Raw genomic sequence first — 27,300 nt, 5'->3', positions numbered from 1 at the left:
TAACAGAGAATCTAGAAATAGACTCATATATAGGCAACTGATCATTGATAAAGGAGCAAAGGCAGTCTTTTCAACAGATGTTATTAGAACAACTGGACATCCACATGCAAAAAAAAAAAAAAAAAGAATCTAGATATAAACCATGTGAAAATTAACTCAAAATGGATCACAGACATAGTAAAACCCCAAACTATAAAAATTCTAGAAGATAACACAGGAGAACATCTTGATGATCTTGGGTTTGGCAATGGTTTTTTAGATACAACACCAAAGGCAAGATCCATGAAAGAAAACTGACAAGATAGACCTCATTAAAATTAAACATTTCTGCTCTGTGAAAGACACTGTCTAGTGAATGAAAAGACAAGCCACAGCCTGGGAGAAAATATCTGCAAAAAATATATGTGATAATGAACTTTAGCCAAAATATGCAAAGAGCTCTTAAACTCAACAAGACAATAAACAATCCAATTTAAAAATGTGCCAAAGGCTCTTAACAGACACCTCACCAGAAAAGATATACAGATGGCAAATAAGCATATGAACAGATACTCCTTATCATATGTCATCAAGGAAATGCTTATTAAATCAATGTGATACTGCTGAATAACTATTAGAATGGCTAAAAACCACAACACTGATAACACAAAATGCTTGTGAGGATGTGGAGTAACAGGAACTTTCATACATTGTTGGTGGGAAAGCAAAATGGTACCGCCACTTCGGAAGACAATTTGGCTGTTTCTTATAAAACTAAACATATTCATACCATACGATCCAGCAATTGCAGTCCTTGGTTATTTACCCAAAGGAGTTAAAAACTCATGCACATTACTACATGAAAGAAGGTTTGTTTGTTTTTTTCAAACATCTAGGCCTTCTTTAATTCAAAAGTTTGTGGAAAATTTTAGCCTATGCTATATTTTAATATATTTACTGAATTGTTATCTCAAATTTGACAAAATCAGCAGAGGGCTTAATTAATTATTTTAATTGTTTTTAAGGAGTTTGAGGCTTTTTGGTGTAATTTGGGTATTTCAATTGGACATATGTGATATATTCAATGCCATTTTGTGAGTTTCAGGTAAATTGGAAATGTTAATCAAATTATCTAAAATGTATTTTATGAAAAGTAAAATATGACATATTTGTTTTTTGTTTTTAATTTTTATTGGAGTACAGTTGATTTACAATGTTGTGTTAGTTTTAGGTGTAAAAAGTTAAGATTTTAAAAGGCTACATACTGTATGGTTCCAACTACATGACAGTCCGGAAAAGGCAAAACTATGGAGGCAGTAAAATGATCAGTGGATGCCAGAGGTTAGAGGGGAAGGAGGGATGAATAGGCAGTGCACAGGATTTTTAGGGCAATGAAGCTACTCTGTATGATACTGATAGTGGGTACATGTCATTATACATTTGTCCAAACCCATAGAATGTACAACATTAAGAGTGAACCCTAATGTATACTATGGGCTTTGGATAATGATGTGGCAATGTAGGGTCATCAATTGTAACAAATGTACCACTCTGGTAGATGTTGGTAATAGGAGAGGCTATGCAGGTGGGACATTTCTGTACCTTTGCTTAATATTTCTGTGAACCTAAAATTGCTCTAAAATATAAAGTCTATTAAAAAAAAAAAAGAACGTGCCCTGACACCAGCTCATATCTGTCAACCCAATTTATAATTATTCTTTTTAATGCACCATAAAAGAATGGAAACCTGGTAAAAAACAGGAATAAAAAATAAGCAAACATTATTGGTTCATTTCAATAATAAAAAACATCACTATAGTTCATTGACTGTAATTCTAGTGAGACCTAAGAACAGAAAATTATAAAGCTATTCCTGACCCAGGTAAGCAACACATTTCAGTTGTAACTTCCAAAAGCACAACACATCTGAATTATGTGCATTATTATCAAAACACACAGAAACAATATTTAACTTTCTTGAGGTATTAACTATGATAGAGTTACTAGGCATTTCGAAATCTAGCTGTAATATTTATTATTTAACCATGAATCTCTTCTTTCACTACATTACCGAGTGCCTTCTATGCACAAAGCATTATAACACCCACTGGGAAAACAAAAATGCAAGGATCATTACTTCAAATTACTATAGTGGCCAGATAGGTTACATATATGAGTGAAGTAACCTGCGTGAAAGACAGTAGGTAGTGACTGGAAGTATGGTGTACTGGAAACAATTATGTGCTATCAAAGGGAGACAGCATCTATACATCTCTTTCTGTAATCATACAAAAAGGAAAAAGTCTATAATGTCTATTAATAGTATAGGGCTTAGAAGTCCAGAGCCATCTTTGATTTTATATGTTTGCAGTCTCCAATAGCAATTTCTTCCCGTCCAATTCATGTATAAGACACTCTTCTGCATTTGAGGCAAAGGATTTTCTACCAATGGCTCTTCTGAAGTCCAAAGTCTTTCTTGGGTGATATGTAAGAATATCTGTTGATTTTCAAGGGAACCAGCATGTTGCCCTAAAGCAACAGACATGCATGTGAACCATTATAATCACTGGCCATTTAAAGTCCAGAGTTTACTGAATTTTTACTCAAATTTCTTTGCTGCATTATCAAGTTTGGCTGAAACAAACAAACAAAAAAACCCAACTGGACAAGAAATTCAGTCAACTGCTCAAGCCAGAAAATGTACCTTTTCCCTACCATATCCAGACTGTGCCTTTATTCAATGGACCTTTTCTGAAGGAGTCATTCTCACATGTAAGGCATAGTATCTCATACGGCAGGAACTAAAAATTAATGTTCCTGTCAAAGAAATGACTGCCTAAAGAATGATTAGTTAAAACAGTGCTATTTCCTATACCCCAAATCCTAAGTAAAAAGATTCCTCAGAGAACTACAAAACAAGGGAGGCTAAATTATTGTCCTTAGATATCAAGATTAATGACCCAAACCCTCCAAAGTTTAGGAAAGAAGCCAAGTGGAAGAGCTTAAAGTAAAAGCAGGAAGAGAGCAGTGGCCAAATCAGAAGTTTAACAAGGCCTTCCACCTGAAGAGAATATAAATTGAAAGTGAAAAGATATATAAATGCAAAAGCATGAGAATTTTAATATCATCAAAGAAACTATGTTCTCTATTAGATCCGATGAACTTTTTTTTTTTTTTTTTTCAGTAATAAACCTCCTTTTATTCCTGGGTACCATATTTTGGCTATTATCCATATGTGGATTACAGCTATAAGAGTGTGACCCCATCTGAGATTTACAGTCATAACTTAAACTACAATTCTGTGCTTTTCTCCAGGCATGTTCTGCTTTTTAGGGAGCAGGAATGGATGAAGACAGCAGGTTGAACCAGGGTTGGGATTCTGCCAGTAAAGATGGAGAGGGCAAGAAAGTAGAAGATATATGCAACGAAGTGAATATCACAACAAACCAAGGAGGCTAAGTTAAAAAAAAGTAGACAAGTAGAAACACAAGGGGACAACCAAGTAATGGTGTCAAATGATTGAAGGTCAAAATGAGTTTGAATTGTTAGAACAGGAGTAAATAAACTGATGGATGTAGTCAGAGAATGGGATGATTTAAATCAAGATTTTGGAGGTGGTGAAGGTACTGACGATGATAAGATCTAAATTACTGTCTTGGAAGCAAGTATCTGAGTTGGAGTGGAGGGCAGGAGAGCTAGAAAGAAAGAGATCAACAAAGAAGCCAGGTTGTTGAATGAATCAGTGTGCATTTTGGCTGGACATCACTAAGAATGACAATGTGAATGTGTATCAAAGGACAATGGGCCCGACACTAAAATCTTCAGTGACTAAAGCCAGATTGATGAGGAGGAAACTACATGACTAACAACATAAGGGACAGGCAGGTAAGTTGAATAGTCTGATGGCAAGGGCTTCACAAGAGCTGACAGGTAAAAATCATTTATGTAAAAAGTTTTCAAATACAAATGCTTTTTAAAACACACATAATAAGTTACTTATGAATTGCGTCTATAGTATGAGCAAGGACTGAAAGTGTACAACAAAATTCATAAGAAGAGAAACAGAAGTTGAACTAGCAAGGTAAACTTCAACTTTTTCATAATATTCTATTAGTTTAATAACAGATGGAAAAAAAGGGACGAAATATCCTACATATGCCTATAGGGAAAACAATTAATCATTATTTACTACTCTTTAGGACTAGCTCTCCCATTTTTTAAATGTCATATTATCTTATATAAAAAGAGATTATTCAATAAAAAGTAACATTTTTTCCAGTTCAACATATTTTTAAGAAGCAGCCTGGCTATTTGTATATTTGGCCATAATCAGGATGCCAATTCTCAATCTGTGGAACAACTGGGACATAGCTGTCTTGAACAGATAAAGCAGCATAATAAATAAGATTAATATTTAAATTGGTGAATAAAAGAGCTTATCATTGAATTTGCATCTCCTAATAACAAATACAAATACATCAAGCCCTTATTTAAAGCTTCTGTGAAAGACCAAATATATGGAATTTTAAACAAGTAGTAAAGTTCTTTTCTGACACAAATGATGTATAAGACATCATCTCTGTCCATTAAAAAGACTGAATACTGTTAAGAAAATAATTCAGTTATACTTGAGTAATTAATGAATCAATGAGCAGATAATGAAGATGCATCACTGGAGGACAGTATATACACTTTAAAATATAATTTGTATTTAGCTTCTAATGATTAATCATTGTAATGAACTTTGACATTTTAAAACTGGAAACATTGCCACTTACAAAATCACAAATATCTTTAAAATTCTACAATTTAAAAAAGGAAAACTTGGAAAAGCAGATTATAGAGTACATTTATGATCTTTATTACACATGGATGATTCTAGTATTGACTCAACATACCAAACAAATAAAACTTTCAGTTTTCAACCAACATGAACACATTAAGAATATATTTAAATCTCATCTCGGCTTGTACGTTAAAAAAGAAAATCAAATAGGAAACTTAAAATTACCTAAGTACTTTCATTGCATTTCTTTTCTAGGCAATACAATTGTACTGTGCACGAACAGAGTTAGGTGATATACTAAGAGCTTGAAGTACAAAGATATTATCTGTGCTCACACAGTTGAGAGTATAGAAAAGCCCAAGTTTTACAAATATTTTAAGTTACTGTTTCTCAAAGTGCAGCCCATGAACCAGCAGCATCAGAAACATCAGAATTGCCCTGCTTGTTAAAAGAATTAATTGCTTGTTAAAGTATATTTCTGTGCTCCACCCAAAAATTATTAGAACAAAACAGGAAGCCACATTACTTGCAAATATCTTTGGTGACTGTTACTTATATAAAAGTTTGAGAATGAATGCCTTAAATGTTAAAAGTAATTACTGCTATGAAATTACAGGTGAAAAGGTGAAAAAGCCATCTCCACTTATTATTATGAAGATTCTGACTTAAAATTGGTTTTTAAAATGATTAGGTTAAAATGCTTTATAGTTCTTTTAAAAATATTTGTATAATGTTCAAACTTTATATTGGGAACCGTCATTAAAATACATCACATCTAAGGAAACAAGATTTAAGCAAACAGACTTACAGTTGGTGATATCAGGTGGTGCATAGCCATCATTCATATACATACTTGTGGGTTTTGCCACTTTCAAAAAAACAAAATCAGATGTGTTCTTTAAGGCAGTTACTGCTTCTTCATGAGTAACTTCTTCTAAACACACACTATTCACCTAAAAGAAAATCCCAAAAGTTTTACTTCTTCCTTCCCACTTGGAATGTCATTTTTTTCCCCCCTTATTGCTCTGGGTAGAATCTTCGGTACAATGTTGAATAGGAGTGGTAGTTTGTGTCTTTCTAGAACTTTGCCCATTTGATCTAAGTTATCTAATGTGTTGGTATAGAGTTATTCATAAATAAAAGTATTCCCTTATGTTCTCTCTCTCATTGCTACTTTTAGAAATGTGAGTCATTTTTTTTTTTTTTCTTGGTCAGTCTAGCTAAAGGTTTGTCAATTTTGCTGATCTTTCCTAAGACCCAAGTTTTGGTTTTGTTGATCTTCTCTACCAACATAGACAACATGGTTGTCCTATTTCCTATGTTGTTAATTTCTGTTCTAATCCTTTCTCTTCTGCTAGCATTAGGTTTAGACTGCTCCTCTTTTTGGTAAACATTTTTTTTTTAAAAGAAATAAAACACTATAAATGTTTCTAGTGTTTTAAATTACAGTGCACTAAACAAATGTTCATTTTAGTATATTTTCCATTTCCCTAATATGTGACTTTATAATCGACTGCAGGAAACTTTTAAATGTTTTGATGAAAACTTCTAAAGGTCACAGAACAATCCTGACTTTCCCCACTGATTACAAATAATGCTTCGCAGGATTTCAACTGCATGGTCATTTTTATGGTCCCACCCTACTGTGTACAGTGAGGACTTGCTGCATTTTGAAATACACAGCTGTGGTATACTGTTCTTCTGATGGCCTGAAATGAGACATTAGTAACTGTGATGCAAAGAGAGGATTAATAAATGCCACACATTAGAGCTGTCTTCTTGGAAAGCTCACTCTGGCATGTCCCTCTTGGAACCTGGCCACCATTTTGTGAGAAGCTCAAGTTAGCCATGTGCACAGCCCACTGGAAAATTGAATACCTGGCTAACAGCCCCAGTTGAGTTCCTATATGACAGCCAAAACCAACCGGTCCACTATATGTGACCCAACTTGGAGGTGGACCCCTGGGCCTAGTTGAGCCACCCCAGTAGACATTATATGGAATAAAGACAGGCTGTCCTGGCCAAACCTACCCAAATTGCAGAAGTGTAAGTAAATAAATAATTGTTGTCATTTTAGCCACTGATTTTTGTTTTTTCTTATACAGCATTAGATAACTGATAAAAGAGCTGACAAGATGTGCTGAGGGATTCAATGTGGAGTGGGAAAGAAAGAGAATGATCCTAAAGTTTTAGACTTGGGGAAATTAGAAGGATAAAGTTCCCATTTAATGAGATGTGAAAATTATGCAAAAAGCAGAATCTTGGGGGGCAGGGTGGGGGTGGGTTGCCGTGATTTGAAAGTTCATTTTTAGATACAGTTGTACTTCGGTATCTGTGGGGGAATGATTCTATAACCCCACTACCCCCCATTACCCTCCTCGAGGATAAAAAAATTTGCAGATTCTCAAGTTCCTTATGTAAAATGGCGTAGTATTTGCATATAAGCTATGCACACCCTCCCTTATACTTTAAATCATCTTTAGATCACTTATAATACCTAATATAATATAAATGCCATGTAAATTCAATTTTTGCCTTTTGGGAACTTTCTGGAATTTTTTTCCACCAAATATTTTCGATCTTCAGTTGGTTGAATCCACAGATGTGGAACCCATGGACACAAAGAGCCAACTGTATATTATATTTGAGATGACTCTTGAGACACAGAGAAGGAGACTGAAGTTCAGAAAACAATACTTATTATTATCATGTACAATAAGACCCAGTAAGTTATTTGACTACCTATCAATGAGAGAAGAGAATATGTTCAAGTATTGAGTCCTGGATCACTTCAATGTTTAGAGGTTAGGGAGAAGATGCACCAAAAAGGAGAATGAGAAGGAATGGCTGGTGAGATAAGAGGAATAGCAAGATAGAGGGTGACTATCAGGCAAACTGGAAAGAGTGTTTTAAGAAGGAAGAAGGTGTGTCAAATGCCTGATACATCAATTAAGGTGAGAGTTAAGAACTGAATAATTTCAGTGGAATTATGGCAACAAAAGCCTCCCTAAACGGTAAATCAGCATGAATTTCTGGCTCCCTACCCCTAAAATTGATTCTGGAAGGATAAAGAAGACACAGTATCTAAGAAACTAAAAATAAAAGGAGAAACGTAGTGGAGAAAGAAGGTTGTTTGGAACTGGTGTGTGTTGGTGGGGGGGGGGTGTATGCGATGACGAGAGAGTGTTGGTTGTAGCTTGGGGGAAAGAGCGGCAAGTCATAGTTGTGAGAGGATAAGTTAGAGAGAAGCAGTTGAAGGACAGTTCCTTCCTCCTCCCTATCATTAACTCAAAAATAATTAGTTGCTCTTCCTAGCAGAACTATTAAAAAAGGGCAAATAAATAAATAGCAGATAGAGCAAATCACCACTATACCAGACTTTGTTTGTATGCCTTTTCAGATTCACTTGAGCCTACCTGTCCACTAGGCCTTGGCTGCTTGCTTAGGGGAGAGTCCTAGCTACTGCTACTCTCATATTGTCCCCTACCATTATGAGCTCTTTCAACCTTTTCTGGAGTAAAGGCTGGGCTTGGGTATGGCTGACGTGTTCCACATAGTGAGAGCTGTAACATATTAGAAGACCATATCTGACCTGTCTAGACCATGAGGCTCTAGCTCTTCTCATGACTTCTGGGTTCAGGGGAAGTGCTGTGCCAGAGTGTGGGAACTGGCTTTCCTAGCATTTGTCCAGAGGGGCTGGGTAACACAGTCGAGACCTCTAGGACAGTTAACCCCCGTGGGGGTAGACTCTAACTAACAAGAGACAAGAGACTAAAAGGGGTCAGTAGATAAAATCCTTTCTTTTCCCTTGATGGCTGGATCTAAGGTTTAGCAGTTCCACATTGCCTGCCTGGGAGACTGTCCTACATGACAAGCAATCAGCTACATTTTCTTATGAAATTATAGCCAGCTCAGAAACAAATATGTTGTATTGGCTTTCCCTCATTCTCTGCCTCACTTGTCATTTTCACTCACTCTAGCTTCTCTGAAGTTATACCTCCCAATAATACCTTAGCAGAGTAGCTTTTCTTCAGGTTTTGTTTTTCTAGGGAACATGAACTAAGACAGTTATTGATGAAGATTGGATAAATAAATTGTGATACAGTCTATAGTCCCAGAATAGAATATTATGAAGAGGGTAAATGAATAAATCTCAGTTCTAGGCAACAATATGGATAAGTCTCAGTAAAACAATATTGAGTGAGAAAAGTATTAAAAAAGACTATATACAGCACAACAGCCTTTAAAATTTTTTCAAAACAAACACTACTAAACAAAATATTTAGGAATATGTATGTGATTAAGCATTCTTTAAAAAACAAAGGAATGAGGAACACAAATTGATGATATTCTAGTTCTTGGGTTGGGTAATGACTAGCAGTTTTTACTATATTATAAATAAAATAATTGATTAATTAATTAAAGTAAGAAAGGGAAAAAGAAGGTCACACATGAACAAAGGATGATGATGTTACGAACCTAAGGATTACGACTAAACAATTCTGTGCATCCAAGCCCCTAAGCAGAATGAAAGAAAAAGAGAAGGGAGCTAGTAGAGGAAATGGTAATGGCAAATAAAGAATCATTTTTCAGGTTTTGACTAAAGCAAGGCTAGTATTCACTCATGTAAATCATGTAAATATCATTTAAACATTTTTGGCATGTAGAAATTCAGTCTGTCAGAAAAAAAAAGACATCAAAGTGATTTTTAAAACAATGGATTTCTTATACTTACTGCTAAAAGTTTATCTCCAATCTGAAGTTTACCATCTTTATGTGCTGCACCTCCTTCAATTATTTTGGTTACATAGATGCTATTATCCCCAGGAATATGCTGATTTCCAACACCTCCAGCAATGCTGAACCCAAGACCTGTATGGAAAACACTAGTTTTAGAATTTCACCAATATATGTAAACTTAAGTCCAAATGACTGAAAACTAGAAGGTGATAATTTCACCAAACTAATGTTTTTTAAAATAGAAAATAATCTATTTACCTATTTTAAAAATCCTAAGTATTCTGTAATCAGGGGCAATTACAAATGTAAGTGCTCCTATAGTTACAAATGAGTACCTTTTTACCCCCAGGTTACTTTAAAAAAAAAAAAATTATTTATTTATTCATTTATTTAATTGGCTGTGCCAGGTCTTAGTTGCGGCACACAGGATCTTTGTTGTGCTGTGCGGGATCTTTTAGCTGCGGCATGCAGGCTCCTTTAGTTGTGGCATGCGGGGTCTAGTTCCCTGACCAGGGATCGAACCCGGGCCCCCTGCATTGGGAGCATGGAGTCTTTAGCCGCTGGACCACCAGGGAAGCCCACCCCCACCCCCACCCCCACCCAGGTTACTTCTTAAAGTGTCTTTGTAAAATGCATTTGTTTGTTAGTTCAAAGAGATGGTGTAAAATTGCTTCACTTTTGTTTCCATCATAATTGCACTTCTTACTAACACTTTTAACACTTCCACAAGATTAAAACTGAGAAAAAAAAATTGGTGGTGGGCAGAACTAACAGCTTCAGAAATGCAGATGCTTCTCTTTTCACTAGTCTATGAATTAATTTTAAGGAACTTCAATAATTCATAAATCCCATAGCTTTAACGCCAAACCTGTAGCTCTCTATGCATTTTTCCATGAAGCCACAAATTAGAATCAATATTTCCATTTATCCTCAATCCCATTCATGTTTTCAAAATTCAGATCACATCCTAACAGTCTTCATTGCAGATGTAACTACTAATGACATGATCATAAATATTTTCTTCTCTTAGCCTGTGTATCTGCATTTTATGCACTTTGTAGATTAATGATTACAAGTTAATATCAACACTACACATGACTGCAAAATGTTTGCACAGTATTCTCCTTAAGACAAAAATCAGTAGAAATGACACAGAAATTCTAAAAATTCACTAAGTTCTGTAGATTACCAGCACTGTTAATCTTAGAATGTGTGTCATAAATAACTTCATAGTTACATTTCACTTAGAGATTTCTTACGTAATAATTTGTCTTTGTTTGATTTATTTCATACCTTTAGGACCTTTAATGAGCTTTATTTCCATTATTTTTTCTGATACTGGTTTCCGTCTTTTTACGTACAAGCGTACAATAGATCCCGCTTCTTTCAATGCTTCTACTGCTTTGCTATGTGTCACATCACGAACATCTACTTCATTTACTCGCAATATACAGTCATTGACCCTGAGGAAAAAAAAATTAAAAATTAAATATTAAAAATTTAATATCAATTTTTCTCTTAGCCAGTTTTCTTTTCTTGACTAGAGAATTATTTACTAGAATTATTTATAAGACACTGCATGTTAAATTCCAATGTATCAAAAACTCATATAAATACAAACATTTTCCAAGGGCCAGCAAAGGAAACAGTGCAAATAATAGATCATTATACAAAAATATTAAATAATAATGACAGCTATAATTTTTTTTTTGTTTTTGGCTGCATCTGGGTCTTCGTTGCTGCACGCGGGCTTTCTCTAGTTGCGGCGAGTGGGGGCTACTCTTTGTTGCAACGCATGGGCTTCTCATTGCGGTGGCGGTCTCTTGTTGGGGAGCACAGACTCTAGGCACGTGGGCTTCAGTGGTTGCAGCATGTGGGCTCAGTAGTTGCGGCACACGGGCCTTAGAGGGCGTGGGCTTCAGCAGTTGCGGTGCATGGGCTCAACAGTTGTGGCTCGCGGGCTCTAGAGCACAGCCTCAGTAGTTGTGGTGCATGGGCTTAGTTGCTCTGCAGCATGTGGGATCTTCCCGGACCAGGGAGCGAACCCATGTCCCCTGCATTGGCAGGCAGATTCCTAACCACTGTGCCACCAGGGAAGTCCCAACAGTTGTAATTTGTATGATTACGCGTAGAAATTAAGATATTTTAGAAAAACAGCAAATATTTATTTAGCACTAACCACACGCTAGGAACTTCTTTTAGTGTTTTAACCCTTACAACAATCTGTAAGGTAGATACATATTTATATTCCCATTTTATAGATAGAAAAACTGAGGTACAAAGTTTAAATAACTTTCCCAAGGCCACCCTGATAATGACTAACAGAGCAGTGATTCAAACATAAAAAATCTGAGGCTCAGACTGAATAACTAGCTTAAGGTCAGAGCGGCAAAATTGAGACTAATTCATTGATTTACCAAAAAATAAACTAATCTCAGTTTCAACTGCATGGTATTCATGTAGAAAACAATTAAGAAAACAAATTAAAAGATGGTCATCTCAAATTGGGCAGGGACGGGGAACAAAACAATTAAAACATTTAAAGTGATCATGATAAACTTCTATATCTAATTAACTTTCTTTAGAGAAAAGAAATTCTATATCCAAAGACAGTGATACCTTAGAGTTAGTACTATAGGTATGTTCTCCAGTGAAACAAATGGAACATACTAATTTTCACACATGAAGCACAAATAAGAGGCCAATAACAGACTCAGGAAGTAAATATTTACATTTACATGAAAGTCAAATTATTGATTTCATATCTAATTTCATTAATATACCACTTATCATATCCAGTGAGAAGTTTAGAAACTGAAAAGCTGTATAAGGCATGAATAGCCTTAAAATAAGATACTGTTTTTAACAGACCATATATAATCCTTAGTCCTAAAACTTTAGGAAACCATCACCATATATAAAAAGCAACAAATAAGGCAACAGGAAAAGTGCCACAATCTATGGTCTAAGGAAACAACAAACTATGCTAATGATATTTTCTGAAATGGAACACTACATTTAAACAAAAGACCAATGTTACTTACATTTATTCAATTTAGAAAATAGGTTAATTTATTTAAAGTTTGCATAATCTTTACTACTCTTTGTGGTCTGGGATACCAACTCAGATATATATGATTCCCTGTACCTTAAATAAGCGTATACATGTTTCCCACCCAGAAAATAACACATTTTGTGAAGGTATTTGAACATACAATAGGAAATCTATGATTTCTATAAATTTGCTCAGAAATATTTAAACAAATTTATTATTCAAAATGCTTAACTTCTAAGATAAAATTGAATTCCTAATTGAAAACAGGGAAAATGCTTAAAGCACAATTATCTCATTCATTCATTTGATATCTGAGCATCTACCTTATGTTAGTTATTATGATAGTGTTCATTTGTATTTATTCATTGTTCAGTTTGCCTCAAGAAAAAGATACAAAGAAGATTTGGTATCACAACATAAAGTGCAAAACATACCGCAATCTTCCATCTTGGGCAGCTGCTCCCCCTGCAATTATTTTGGTAATGAAAATACTTGAGTCATCTCCAATGTGTGGGTTGTCTGTACCTCCTGCAATGCTGAAACCAAGCCCTGAATTTCCCTGGGGATAGAGGGGAAAAAAATTGACACTGAATAATAATTATCTTTATTGATAGGTTCCCGTCATTATAGGACCTAGAAACTGTACTAACATAGGGAACACACACATAAAGGCATATGTATAGGAAATATGATTTTAAATTAAGAAATATAAGGAAAGCTCTTTTTTCTCTATGAATTCAGAGGTATTACTGCTGAAAAGGTGAGGCTGATGATGTACTGAGTACTTCTGGAGTCTGGTCTACGATTCTTTCCTTAAAATTATGTGCAGTTTGTCCTTGGAGAGGTGTCCCTATTAGGTCTCTTTCTTTTAGACTGCATCTTGCTCATGTTTGGTAAGGCAAATTGCTCCCAAGAGAAAAACAATGCAGTGATCCTTCTGCTGCTGTTATTTCCGAGTAGGTAATACCAATATATTATTTCAGCCTTTTTAAAAAAGGGGTACTGGGTGGTGCTTTTCTTCTGCTAACTTTGCCATCAGCTTATTTTAAAATGACCAAATTGTATGAGCTAAGTAACACTGCCATCATCCTTGATGTGTTTAACCAAGACACCTGACCAGCAAAAGGCATTTTTTAATACTGAAAGTCCAACTGGAGAACTTAACATTGGTGTACTTTCTTGACAGCAGTCAATTTTGCCAAAGTAGCATTACTTCTTATTTTATTTACGTACTGGATTTCTGAATAATATTTTCTTTGAAGAAAGGGTTCTACTGCTACAAAAAGCAAAACTGATCTAAGCAAAGGTATTAAACGTTTATTTTTGCAAGAACGTTCTAACTTTGGTTTTCAGGCAACTCAAATAAGTGGGTATATCTGGATCTATTACTAAACTGTTTGCATTAAATAGCTTAAAATTTCACTAGACTATGACATGTCCTAAAATTCTATTTTAATAAAAAAAATTTTTCAGTCTAAACTCTTCAAGAGTTACTAGAGTATCAATAATAGTATCAATAGGTTGTATGGGGCTACCAAGTTACTCAGGTATTCGAGTTCTCTTTTTTATTTGCTTTTAAAAAAATTCAGATATAATTACAAATAACTTTGTGTAAGTTTAAGGTGTACAACATGTTGATTTGATACATTTATATAGTACAATATGATTACCACCTTAGCTTTATTTAGCTAACACCTCTATGAGGTCACATAATTGCCATTTATTTTTTGTGGTGAGAACATTTAAGATCTAGTCTCTTAGCAAATCTGAAGATTACAATACAGTATTGTTGATTATATTCACTACCTGTGCATTAGATCTCTGGAACTTATTCATCTTCTAGTTGCAAGTTTGTATACTTTAACAACATCTCCCCAATTCCTGGTACTCAAGCTCTTTAATCAGTGAAACATACAATGTACAGTTCTGACTAAATAAAGGAATTTAAAAGGTACTGGGAAAAGATGAAAAGATGAATAAGATAAAAAGTTAGGACTGTATGTCAAGAAATCTCAATAAAGCTGGGAAAAAACCAACAAAATGCCACATTAAAATGTGTACAATACATTAATACTCTATTTACTTGTAGGACTCAGTCATCCATGTCACTTGAACAGGTGGCCCAAATTTAGGTAAATAGGCAATAAAAATCTATTATCCCTCTGAGGTCTATTTCTACTCAGTTTATTCTGGCTTCAAACATAAACAAATCTAATTATCTAGGATTTTAAATATACAGACATTCAGTTACTTAGAAAATTCACTTATGCAGAGCACTTCATTTCCCAAAAATGCTGGTCAGACAAGGTGGCACTGCTACAGTATCAACTGAATGCAGATATTCTTAAGGGGAAAATACATCAAGAAAATTTACACATCTGAATTGTATCCTTAAGTTATTTTCTGACTGGGGGAATGCATAAGAAGTTTTCAATAAGGTCTTTTCCATTAAATCTATGGTTATTATCTTGCTGGGAAACAAAACTGATACAATGACCATATTACTAGGATATTAAATACTTATTTAAAATAAATATTTTATTATGTGAAAGATAAATAATAAAATTTAAAACTGAGAAAAATCTGAGAAACTGTCAGTCTAGAGGAGCACAAGGAGACATCATAACTAAATGTAATGTGGTATTCCAGATGGGATCCTGGAAGAGAAAAACATAAAAAGTAAGGAAATCCAAATAAAGTACAGACTTTAGTTAATAATAATGTATCACTATTGATTCATTAGTTGAAAAAAATGTATTCTAGTAATGCAAAGATGTTAATAATAGGTGAAACTGAGTCCAGGGTAAATGGAAACTCTCTGTACTACTATTCTGTAAATCTAAAACTATGTTAAATAAAAAGTTTATTTTAAAAAAAAGGTTATTAAAGAAAAGCAGCGTGTTCTGAAACTGCCATGGCTAATTTTATATGTGGACTCATTAAAGAAACTAATATTATATGGTTCTAAAAGGTGATCTTCCTTGGATCCTATATTAAAGAGCAGTATATTTAAAGAGTTGTTTAAAGCAACAGGTTTATGCATAAAAACTTAAGATAATTAATAGTTTTTACCCTTTCAAGTGTGATTTCTTCATATTCATAATCTGCATCAGTGCCATTAACCTAATGGGGGAAAAAAGAAGTAGCACAGAAATTTAGAGTGTGAAATTCAAAATGGCAAGACATAATTTTTGCATGATTTCTTAATGAAAACCTGTTAAATGTGATAGTAATCAAATAATATAGCTTGATTTTAACAGTTTTAGGGAAGATTTTCAAGGAATGGAACAGTAGAAATGTGATTAATGAGTTGACACTCATGATATTGTGACTTTCAAATACAGAAAGGGTACATTCAGCTTTTAATACTTACTGAACTCTTGACTCTCTTCTCTGCCTTGATCCACACATCTAATCAGCTGCCAATTCTTACTGACTTAAATATTTCATTTTTTCCTGAAAACCATCACCCCTTCATTTTCATTTCTATTACCCTGCTTCAAAAGCCTTTGTTAACTCATCTGGACTACTGCAAGTGTAATCTACCTAGTCTCTTAGATTACTATTCTCCATTGCTCAAATCATTCTAATGTGTTTTACATAGATGGATCTTTATGGAGCCCATGTATAATAACATACTTGCTCCAAAATTCTCAAAAACTCTCATACAAGGCTCTGTATGAACTGACCCCAATCTATCACTCAACTTCATTCTAACACGTTTCTCACCTCTTCATGAGCCTTATATACCATCACACTTGAATGACATGCTCCTTCCTTTACATATCCTGCAAGTTCCTCCCTCCACATCTGTTACTTTATTGCTTCCTCTGTCAAATTTCAGTTACATATTTCATGTCCAACTTTGATTCACCATTCACACTCTTGCTTACACCATCCAGACCAAGCACTTTCTCTCATTCCTTCTAATTTATTCCATATCTCCTCCTGGAAGAAGTAATTCCCGTAGCAAAGGCCACTGGTGAAGGGTGAATAGTCCTTGGAATCAGATTAGCTGGGACTCAAATCATTGCTTTAACATTTCTGGTGATACAAAGCTGGGCAAAATACCCAATCTAATAAGTCAAATAGGGATTGTGATAAACTTCATCTCTAGATGCATCCTATCTTCCATCCAAAGTGCTCTTTTGCAATATGATTGAACCATCCTACCATCAAGAGATGTTATCTACTTCCCCTTCCCTCGGATCTAGGCAGGTTCTAGATGACCTCTGTTAAAAAGAATGTGTCACAAATGCTTTGTGGTTTTTGAATCTAGGTCACGTGATGCCTTGTAGTGTTTGCCTTTGTCTTAGAATGCACTTTCTTAGAATCCAGAAGCTATAATGTGAGGAAGTTCAAAGATCCTATGAGGAGATTCAAATGAAGGAGCATCAAGACCCCTGGCCAAAAGCCTCAGCTGCACCTCTAACCAGCAACTAGCACTAACTGCCAGCCATGGTCAATGAGGCTATTTTGGATCTTCCAGTCTTTTCCAGTGCCCCAGCCAAGATCATGTAAAACAGAACTATCCAGTTAACCCAGAAAATCATGAGAAATAATGAATTATTTTTAAAGCCACTAAGTTTCAGGGTGGTTTGTTATACAGCAATAGTATAATGAAACAAAAGAATAATGAAATCTATGTAAGGTACTGTTTTCTTCACCATACTATAAGAAAGCAACCCCTAATTCAGGTCCAATGCAGGAGCTAGGGTTTTTTTTCCTGAGGATTTTTGAAACTCATCTCTACTACTTTTTTGGGTTCTTAATTCTTACGGTTCTAATGGATTCAAACCCAATTGCTACTTTGTTGCATCTTCTTTTTCAACTGAAGATATTTTCTTCTTGTTTTTGAAATTACGTTATACATATGTGTGTATACACACACATATACACATACATATATATACAAACATATATACATACACACAATATGTATGTGTATATATATATATATATATATATATATATATATATATATATATATATATATAAATCTATGATTTATATGCCTATAGAGTGCAGGAGGGTTATACATATGCATATCCTGCCAACTTGACTGGAAGTTCTTTTTTATGAGTAAATATAAAATCTGTATCTGCAGCTATACAACTCTTCTTATTCTAAAGGTTATTTGTATCATCTGTATTTTTTCGTGCTCGGACTTGCTAAAAGTCTATCAGTCTTTATCAAAGAAGTACTTTTAACATCACTGATTTATTACATTCTATGCTATTACTTTCTGCTTTTTTTTTTTTTATCAATTCTTTACTCTTTCCTTAGGCCCTTTTTAAAGCTTCTTGAGTTGAATGTGCAATTCATTTATGCTTATTACTTTTTCTATTTTTAAAAACACCCATTAAAGTTAATAAATTTTCCTTGGCACATGGCTTTGGCCAAATCCCCAAATTGCTATACTGGGCTCTATTTTTGTTCATTTGTGTATTTATTATTAGCCTGAAATTTTATTCTGGAAAATATTTCCAAGTCAGTATACTTACACAGTCCTTTTGGTGTTAATATGTAATATAGTATAAATTTTTGTGTTGTGAGCTTATGGACTTCTGCTTTAAGGAATTTGAGATTTTCACCATTAAGCCTTCTCAAAAGGTAGGTACTCCCAGCTCTACCCACCACCAGTCCCTCCCATCAGGAAACCTGCACAAGCCTCTTAGATAGCCTCATCCACCAGAGGACAGACAGCAGAAGCAAGAACTATAATCCTGCAGCCTGTGGAACAAAAACCATATTCACAGAAAGATAGAAAAGATGAAAAGGCAGAGGACTATGTACCAGATGAAGGAACAAGATAAATCCCCAGAAAAACAACTAAATGAAGTAGAGATAGGCAACCTTCCAGAAAAAGAATTCAGAATAATGATAGTGAAGATGATCCAGGACCTCGGAAAAACAATGGAGGCAAAGATCGAGAAGATGTAAGAAATGCTTAACAAAGACCTAGAAGAATTAAAGAACAAACAAACAGAGATGAACAATACAGTAACTGAAATGAAAACTACACTAGAAGGAATCAATAGCAGAATAACTGAGGCAGAAGAACGGATAAGTGACCTGGAAGACAGAATGGTGGAATTCACTGCTGCAGAACAAAGAAAAAAGAATGAAAAGAAATGAAGACAGCCTAAGAGACCTCTGGGACAACATTAAACGCAACAATAGTCACATTATAGGGGTCCCAGAAGGAGAAGAGAGAGAGAAAGGAACCAAGAAAATATTTTAAGAGATTATAGTTGAAAACTTCCCTAACATGGGAAAGGAAATAGCCATGCAAGTCCAGGAAACGCAGCAAGTCCCATACAGGATAAACCCAAGGAAAAACACGCCGAGACACGTAGTAATCAAACTGACAAAAATTAAAGACAAAGAAAAATTATTGAAAGCAGCAAGGGAAAAATGACAAATAACATACAAGGGAACTCCCATAAGGATAACAGCTGATTTCTCAGCAGAAACTCTACAAGACAGAAGGGAGTGGCATGATATACTTAAAGTGATGAAATGGAAGAACCTACAACCAAGATTACTCTACCCGGCAAGGATCTCATTCAGATTCGATGGAGAAATCTAAAGCTTTACAGACAAGCAAAAGCTAAGAGAATTCAGCACCACCAAACCAGCTCTACAACAAATGTTAAAGGAACTTCTCTAAGTGGGAAACACAACAGAAGAAAAGGACCTACAAACCCAAAACAATTAAGAAAATGGTCATAGAAACATACATATCGATAATTACCTTAAACATGAATGGATTAAATGCTCCAACCAAAAGACACAGGCTTGCTGAATGGATACAAAAACAAGACCCATATATATGCTGTCTACAAGAGACCCACTTCAGACCTAGGGACACATACAGACTGAAAGTGAGGGCATGGAAAAAGATATTCCATGCAAATGGAAATCAAAAGAAAGCTGGAGTAGGTATACTCATATCAGATAAAATAGACTTTAAAATAAAGAATGTTACAAGAGACAAGGAAGGACACTACATAATAATCAAGGGATCAATCCAAGAAGAAGATATAACAATTATAAATATATATGCACCCAACATAGGAGCACCTCAATACATAAGGCAACTGCTAACAGCTGTAAAAGAGGAAATTGACAGTAACACAATAATAGTGGGGGGCTTTAACACCTCACTTACACCAATGGACAGATCATCTAAACAGAAAATTAATAAGGAAAGAGAAGCTTTAAATAACACAATAGACCAGATAGATTTAATTGATATTTATAGGACATTCCACCCAAAAACAGCAGATTACACTTTCTCCTCAAGTGCGCATGGAACATTCTCCAGGATAGATCGCATCTTGGGTCACAAATCAAGCCTCAGTAAATTTAAGATAACTGAAATCATATCAAGCATCTTTTCTGACCACAACGCTATGAGATTAGAAATGAATTACAGGGGAAAAAACATAAAAAACACAAACACATGGAGGCTAAACAATACGTTACTGAATAACCAAGATATCACTGAAGAAATCAAAGAGGAAATCAAAAAATACCTAGAGAAAAATGACAATGAAAACACGATGATCCAAAACCTATGGGATGCAGCGAAAGCAGTTCTAAGAGGGAAGTTTATAGCTATACAAGCCTACTTCAAGAAACAAGAAAAATCTCAAATAAATAATCTAACCTTACACCTAAAGGAACTAGAGAAAGAAGAACAAACAAAACCCAAAGTTAGCAGAAGGAAAGAAATCATAAAGATCAGAGCAGAAATAAATGAAATAGAAACAAAGAAGACAATAGCAAAGGTCAATAAAACTAAAAGCTGGTTCTTTGAGAAGATAAACTAAATTGATAAACCATTAGCCAGACTCATCAAGAAAAAGAGGGAGAGGACTCAAATCAATAAAATTAGAAATGAAAAAGGAGAAGTTACAACAGACACTGCAGAAATACAAAGTATCCTAAGAGACTACTACAAGCAACTCTATGCCAACAAAATGAACAACCTGGAAGAAATGGACAAATTCTTAGAAAGGTATAACCTTCCAAGACTGAACCAGGAAGAAATAGAAAATATGAACAGACCAATCACAAGTAATGAAATTGAAACTGTGATTAAAAATCTTCCAACAAACAAAAGTCCAAGACGAGATGGCTTCTCAGGTGAATTCTATCAAACATTTAGAGAAGAGCTAACACCCATCCTTCTCAAACTCTTCCAAAAAATTGCAGAGGAAGGAACACTCCCAAACTCATTCTATGAGGCCACCATCACCCTGATACCAAAACCAGACAAAGATACTACAAAAAAGGAAAATTACAGACCAATATCACTGATGAATATAGATGCAAAAATCCTCAACAACATACTAGCAAACAGAATCCAACAACACATTAAGAGGATCATACACCATGATCAGGTGGGATTTACCCCAGGGATGCAAGGATTCTTCAGTATACACAAATCGATCGATCTGATACACCATATTAACAAACTGAATTAGAAAAACCATATGATCATCTCAATAGCTGCAGAGAAAGCTTTTGACAAAATTCAACACCCATTTATGATGAAAACTCTCCAGAAGGTGGGCATAGAGGGAACATAACTCAACATAAAAAGACCATATATGACAAAACCACAGCAAACATCATTCTCAATGGTGAAAAACTGAAAGCATTTTCTCTAAGATCAGGAACAAGACAAGGATGTCCACACTCACCGTTATTATTCAACATAGTTTTGGAAATCCTAGCCATGGCAATCAGAGAAGAAAAAGAAATAAAAGGAATCCAAATTGGAAAAGAAGAAGTAAAACTGTCACTGTTTGCAGATGACATGATACTATACATAGAGAATCCTAAAGATGCCACCAGAAAACTACTAGAGCTAATCAATGAATTTGGTAAAGTTGCAGGATACAAAATTAATGCACAGAAATCTCTTGCATTCCTATACACTAATGATGAAAAATCTGAAAGAGAAATTAAGGAAACACTCCCATTTATCATTGCAACAAAAAGAATAAAACACCTAGGAATAAACCTTCCTAGGGAGACAAAAGACCTGTATGCAGAAAACTATCAGACACTGAAGAAAGAAATTAAAGATGATACCAACAGATGGAGAGATATACCATGTTCGTGGATTGGAAGAATCAATATTGTGAAAGTGACTATACTACCCAAAGCAATCTACAGATTCAATGCAATCCCTATCAAATTACCAATGGCATTTTTTATGGAACTAGGACAAAAAAATCTTAAAATTTGTATGGAGACACAAAAGACCCCGAATAGCCAAAGCAGTCTTGAGGGAAAAAAAACAGAGCTGCAGAAATCAGACTCCCTGACTTCAGACTATACTACAAAGCTACAGTAATCAAGACAATATGGTACTGGCACAAAAACAGAAACATAGATCAATGGAATAAGATAAAAAGCCCAGAGGTAAACCCACGCACCTACGGACAACTAATCTATGAAAAAGGATGCAAGGATATACAATGGAGAAAAGACAGTCTCTTCAACAAGTGGTGCTGGGAAAACTGGACAGCTACATGTAAGAGAATGAAATTAGAACACTCCCTAACACCATGCACAAAAATAAACTCAAAATGGATTAGAGACCTAAATGTAAGACCGGACACTATAAAACTCTTAGAGGAAAACATAGGAAGAACACTCTCTGACATAAATCACAGCAAGATGTTTTTTGATCCACCTCCTAGAGTAATAGAAATAAAAACAAAAATAAACAAATGGGACCTAATGAAACTTAAAAGCTTTTGCACAGCAAAGGAAACCATAAACAAGATGAAAAGACAACCCTCAGAATGGGAGAAAATATTTGCAAATGAATCAACGGACAAAGGATTAATCTCCAAAATATATGAACAGCTCATGCAGCTCGATATTAAAAAAACAAACAACCCAATCCAAAAATGGGCAGAAGACCTAAATAGACATTTCTCCAAAGAAGACATACAGATGGCCAAGAAGCACATGAAAAGCTGCTCAACATCACTAATTATTAGAGAAATGCAAATCAAAACTACAATGAGGTATTACCTAACACCAGTTAGAATGGGCATCATCAGAAAATCTACAAACAACAAATGCTGGAGAGGGTGTGGAGAAAAGGGAACCCTCTTGCACTGTTGGTGGGAATGTAAACTGATACAGCCACTATGGAGAACAGTATGGAGGTTCCTTAAAAAACTAAAAAAAGAATTACCATATGATCTATTAATCCCACTACTGGGCATACACCCAGAGAAAACCACAATTCAAAAAGACACATGCACCCCAATGTTCACTGCAGCACTCTTTACAATAGCCAGATCATGGAAGCAACCTAAATGCCCATCAACAGATGAATGGATAAGGAAGATGTGGCACATATATACAATGGAATATTACTCAGCCATAAAAAGGAACGAAATTGGGTCATTTGTTGAAACGTGGATGGATCCAGAAACTGTCACACAGAGTGAAGTAAGTCAGAAAGAGACAAACAAATATCGTCTATTAATGCACATATGTGGAACTCAGAAAAATGGTACAGATGAACCGGTTTTCAGGGCAGAAATTGAGACACAGATGTAGAGAACAAACGTGTGGACACCAAGGGGGGAAAGCCACAGCGCGGGGGGGGGGTGTGTGGGTGGTGTTGTGTTGAATTGGGAGATTGGGATTGACATGTATACACTGATGTGTACACAAATTGATGACTGATAAGAACCTGCTGTATTTAAAAAAAAAAAAAAAAAAAGGTAGGTACTTAGTAAACGTCCTTGATGCTTCACTTAATGCCAAGTCATGATGTATTGATATCTGGTGAGGATTCCAGGTAGCACAGAGTGATTTTAGAAAGGTAAAATGTGAGACGGCCATATGAACCCCAGATGACTTTATTCCTATACCCTTAATAACTTGAAACTGTCTGATAATTTCATGTATAGACACAATTCAATAACATCATTAAACACATTCAAACTGGGCTTCTAAATGCCAAGAATACATTATCAAAACCATAAATTACTCTACAAGTACCACTTCATTAACAGTAAAAGTACAAAAAAATAATGTTGGTGTAATATTTTCAAAAGCTATATGGTTTCCAGCAAAACTACAAAATGCTTGATTTGCTTAGTCTTCTTTTTATAATAGCTTTACAAAATGTGGCTTCCAACAGGAAAGAAATGCTTGGCTAATGGGTTTATCACTCTCAATTAACAGGATAAGGTGAGAGGTAAGCTGGGTATAAAATGAGAGAAGAGAGATCAATCTTTAGACAACGTAATATTTTACTGACAAAATATTTGGTTTTTTCCCCCTTAAAAACAGAATAGATTTAGAATACTTCTTGAGAACTGTCATTGCTAGTACTTCCTAGGTTTTGAATTTAGTCCTATTAACAAAATGGGATTGTGTATCAGGGGCGGGGGTGAAAGCTGGAGAAGAAACTAGAAGTGGATTGGAGCCTGATTGTGAAAGGTCTTGAATGCTTTCCTGATGAATGAGAAATATTCTTGAAAGTTTTGGAGCATCAAGTAGGTTTAATAGATTTTCCAGAAAAGGAATTGTGGCAGTATGGAACAGAAATGGAGAGAAATAGGAGAAAAGTAAATTGGTAAAGAAGTTATGGCAATAATTTGGGTAAAAGGAAGAAATTCCAAAGACACTTAAGAATCGGTGGTAAATTTCTAAATATTAAAAAAAATCTTAATATTAACGGGGAAAAAGTCCCATAAAGTCGTAAGTAAGAACAACTACTCTATAATAAAACCTGACCAGGAAAAAAAAATCAGATTATATAACATATAGCAAAGATGAGTTGTATTCCACTGATCTAATACGGTTTGGGACCAGAACTATGCTGCTTTAATTAAATAGTGTTTTATTATCTGCAGGGAAATCCCCCCAAATTACTTTTATTTAAAATTTTATTTGGTTATTTTTGAGTTTTTAACTTTGCTACATCAACACTGTCCAAAAGAAGTTTCTGTGATGATGGAAGTGTAAAATAATCTGCCTTTTCCAATAGAGGAGTTACTTACCCACACATGGTTACTGAGTGCTTGAAATGTGACTACTGAAACAGAGAAACTATATTTTAAATATTATTGAATTTTGATCAATATAAATTAAATACCAACACATGGCCAGTGGCTTACTATTTTGGAAGATGCAGCTCTAGATGAATCATTAAGTCTAGCTCCATCCCTCCAAAACACATGTACATATTCTCTTTTTTCTCTCCTCCTCCTTTTAAGTATTAATACCAATTAATACTTAAAACTGAGTATAATACATCATACTTTATGGTAAAAGACTGAAAGCTTTCTCCCAAGGATCAGGAACAAAACAAGAATGTTTGCTCTGCAACTTCTATAAAACATTTTAAGGGAGGTTCTAGCCACGGCAATTAGGCAAGAAAAATAAATAAAAGGCATCTTTACTGGAAAGGAAGAAGTAAAACTATCTTTTTAGATGACATGATCTTATATAGAAAATCCAAAGGAATCTACATGAAAAAAACCATTAGAGCTAATAAATGAGTTCAGTAACATTGCAGGTAGAGGATCAATACTCCCAAATCCATTATATACCCATATGTTAGCAATGAAAAATCCATAAATGAAATTAAGAAAACAATTTCATTTATAATAGCATTAAACGAATAAAAATACACAGGAATAAATTTAACAAAAGAAGTGTAAGACATGTACACTGAAAATTATAAAACATTGGTAACAAAATTAAAGATGTAAGTGAATGGAAAGACAGTCTGTGTTCATGGACTGAGAGAAATAATGTTGATAAAATGACAATAATCCCCAGGTACTGTATGCCAATGTTTACCACAGCATTATTTACAACAGGCAAAAGGTGGAAACAACCCAAGAGTCCATCAAGAGAAGGATGAATAAACAAAACGTGGTGTGTATGTGTGTGTGTGTATATATATATATATATATATACATACATATATGTATATAAAATGAAAAATAATTCAGCCATAAAAAGGAATGACATTCTGACACATGCTACAACATAGATGAACCTTGAAAACATTATGCTAAGTGAAAGAAGCCAGATACAAAAGGCCACATATTGTATGATTCTATTTATATGAACAGTCCAGAAAAGACAAAGCCGCAGTGACAGAAAATAGATTAGTGGTTGCCAGGGGCTGAGGTAAGGGCAGAATGGGGAGTGATTGCTAACGGGTACAGGGTTTCCTTACAAGGTGATGAAAATGTTCTGGAATTTGAAAGTGGTGGTGACGGCACAACATTGTGAATAGACTAAAACCACTGAATCGTATACTTTAAAAGGGTAGATTTTGTGTTACGTGTCTCAACATAAAATTTTTTAAGGTGAAGAAGTTGAAAAAGGTGAGGTATAACATAAATTCAAGTTGAAACAATGAGTTAATACATTTTAAACATTATGCTAACAAAAGATCAAAAAGTTTATTAACACACCATGCTAGTGACAGTATGGGGTAAAAACAGTAATAATTTTTGTTGAAGTATAAATGGATATAACTCTGTGAAGTACAATTTGGCAATAATGATCAAATCTAAAAATTGACATACCCTTTGAGCAATCTATGTATCAATATGTAAATATACTCCGATTATATAATTGCATATATACATAAAAATATCTATACAAAAATTATCAGTGGGGGCATTGATTTTTATATGGTAAAAGTTTGAAAACAACACATATATGCTTGTACATGCACAGAATGTTTACAGAAGGATATATATATATTATATATATATATAAATTACTTAATTTTAAAAAGCATGGTGACAACAATCAGGAAAAAAAGTGTTATAAAGCAATAGCTGCAAGTTTTCTTATTTTTATTCATCAATACATAGTTAGTATTAAATGATCAGGACTTAACAAAGGAATAACAGATACGTTTATAAACCATTCTGGAATATATTTTAAATTTCAGAATTAAATTAAAAACCTGCAAAGAATAGTTACTAAACATTTTACACAGTGTTCTTCAAGTATGATAAAGTACTACACTCTGAAAAATCTTGCTTAAGGAATTGGAATTTATCTTATATCCTTACGTACAGAAAAGGTTTAATAAAGCAGGCCCAAGGGTGCTATCACTAGAAGGGTCTTAAGCAGGTATTTGAGAAATTGATTTTGGGAGTGTTCCCACCATTCCCTAACTGAAAGGGTTGCTTACTGTGGCTAGACTTTGCAAAGACAATGCACTTTATGCTGAACACCTGTTTTCCTTCTGGGAGCTTGGAAATTTGGTATGCGCTGGACAAAGGGTGCCTATGTGACCAACCACCAATAAATAACTGCGCTGCGTCCATAATGGGTTTCCCTGGGCGGAAAAACTGCATACGTGTTGCTACATTTTCACTGCTAGGTGAAAAGAGTGCTCTGTGGATCCCTCTGGGGAGGAAGAAAGTAGAAGGAAATCTAAACATGGATTCTTCTAGACATATAGCCTTATAATCTGACTGTAGATCCTGACTTATCACATAGCTGTAATAAATCTTAGCCATAGGTACAACATGCTGAGCCTTATGAATCCTTCCAGCAAATTTCTCACCGTGGGTAGTGAATGGTTTTCAAGACTCCCAACATACCCTTGCTTTAGCAGGAAAAGTACTTTATGAATAATATGTCATACAAACTTAAAATTAATACAACTTTTACTCTAAGTTTGCTGCTTGTATGCTAATCCTGTTTTTAA

General features: G+C 34.7%; 1 protein-coding gene across 11 annotated transcripts in view; it reads right to left on the bottom strand.

The window, feature by feature from the left end:
- The window catches only part of DLG1 (discs large MAGUK scaffold protein 1), a 288,055-nt gene that overhangs the window by 106,864 nt on the left and 153,891 nt on the right, over positions 1–27,300 (bottom strand). For 10 of the 11 annotated variants that reach the window (XM_059920818.1, XM_059920820.1, XM_059920821.1 and 7 more), the window contains 5 exons: positions 15,633–15,683; positions 12,995–13,119; positions 10,799–10,968; positions 9,501–9,637; positions 5,574–5,718 (listed from right to left, as the gene is read on the bottom strand). In XM_059920818.1, coding sequence (XP_059776801.1) covers positions 5,574–5,718; positions 9,501–9,637; positions 10,799–10,968; positions 12,995–13,119; positions 15,633–15,683 — 628 coding nt within the window. Of the gene's footprint in view, positions 1–5,573; positions 5,719–9,500; positions 9,638–10,798; positions 10,969–12,994; positions 13,120–14,366; positions 14,466–15,632; positions 15,684–27,300 lie in introns of those variants that run through there. The other variant, XM_059920823.1, reaches the window with a different exon arrangement.

Source organism: Balaenoptera ricei, chromosome 4 (assembly GCF_028023285.1).
Source record: "Balaenoptera ricei isolate mBalRic1 chromosome 4, mBalRic1.hap2, whole genome shotgun sequence".
Taxonomy (NCBI): Eukaryota; Metazoa; Chordata; class Mammalia; order Artiodactyla; family Balaenopteridae; genus Balaenoptera; species Balaenoptera ricei.
Note: the sequence above shows the minus strand (reverse complement) of the source record. Positions and strands in the feature narration are given on the sequence as shown.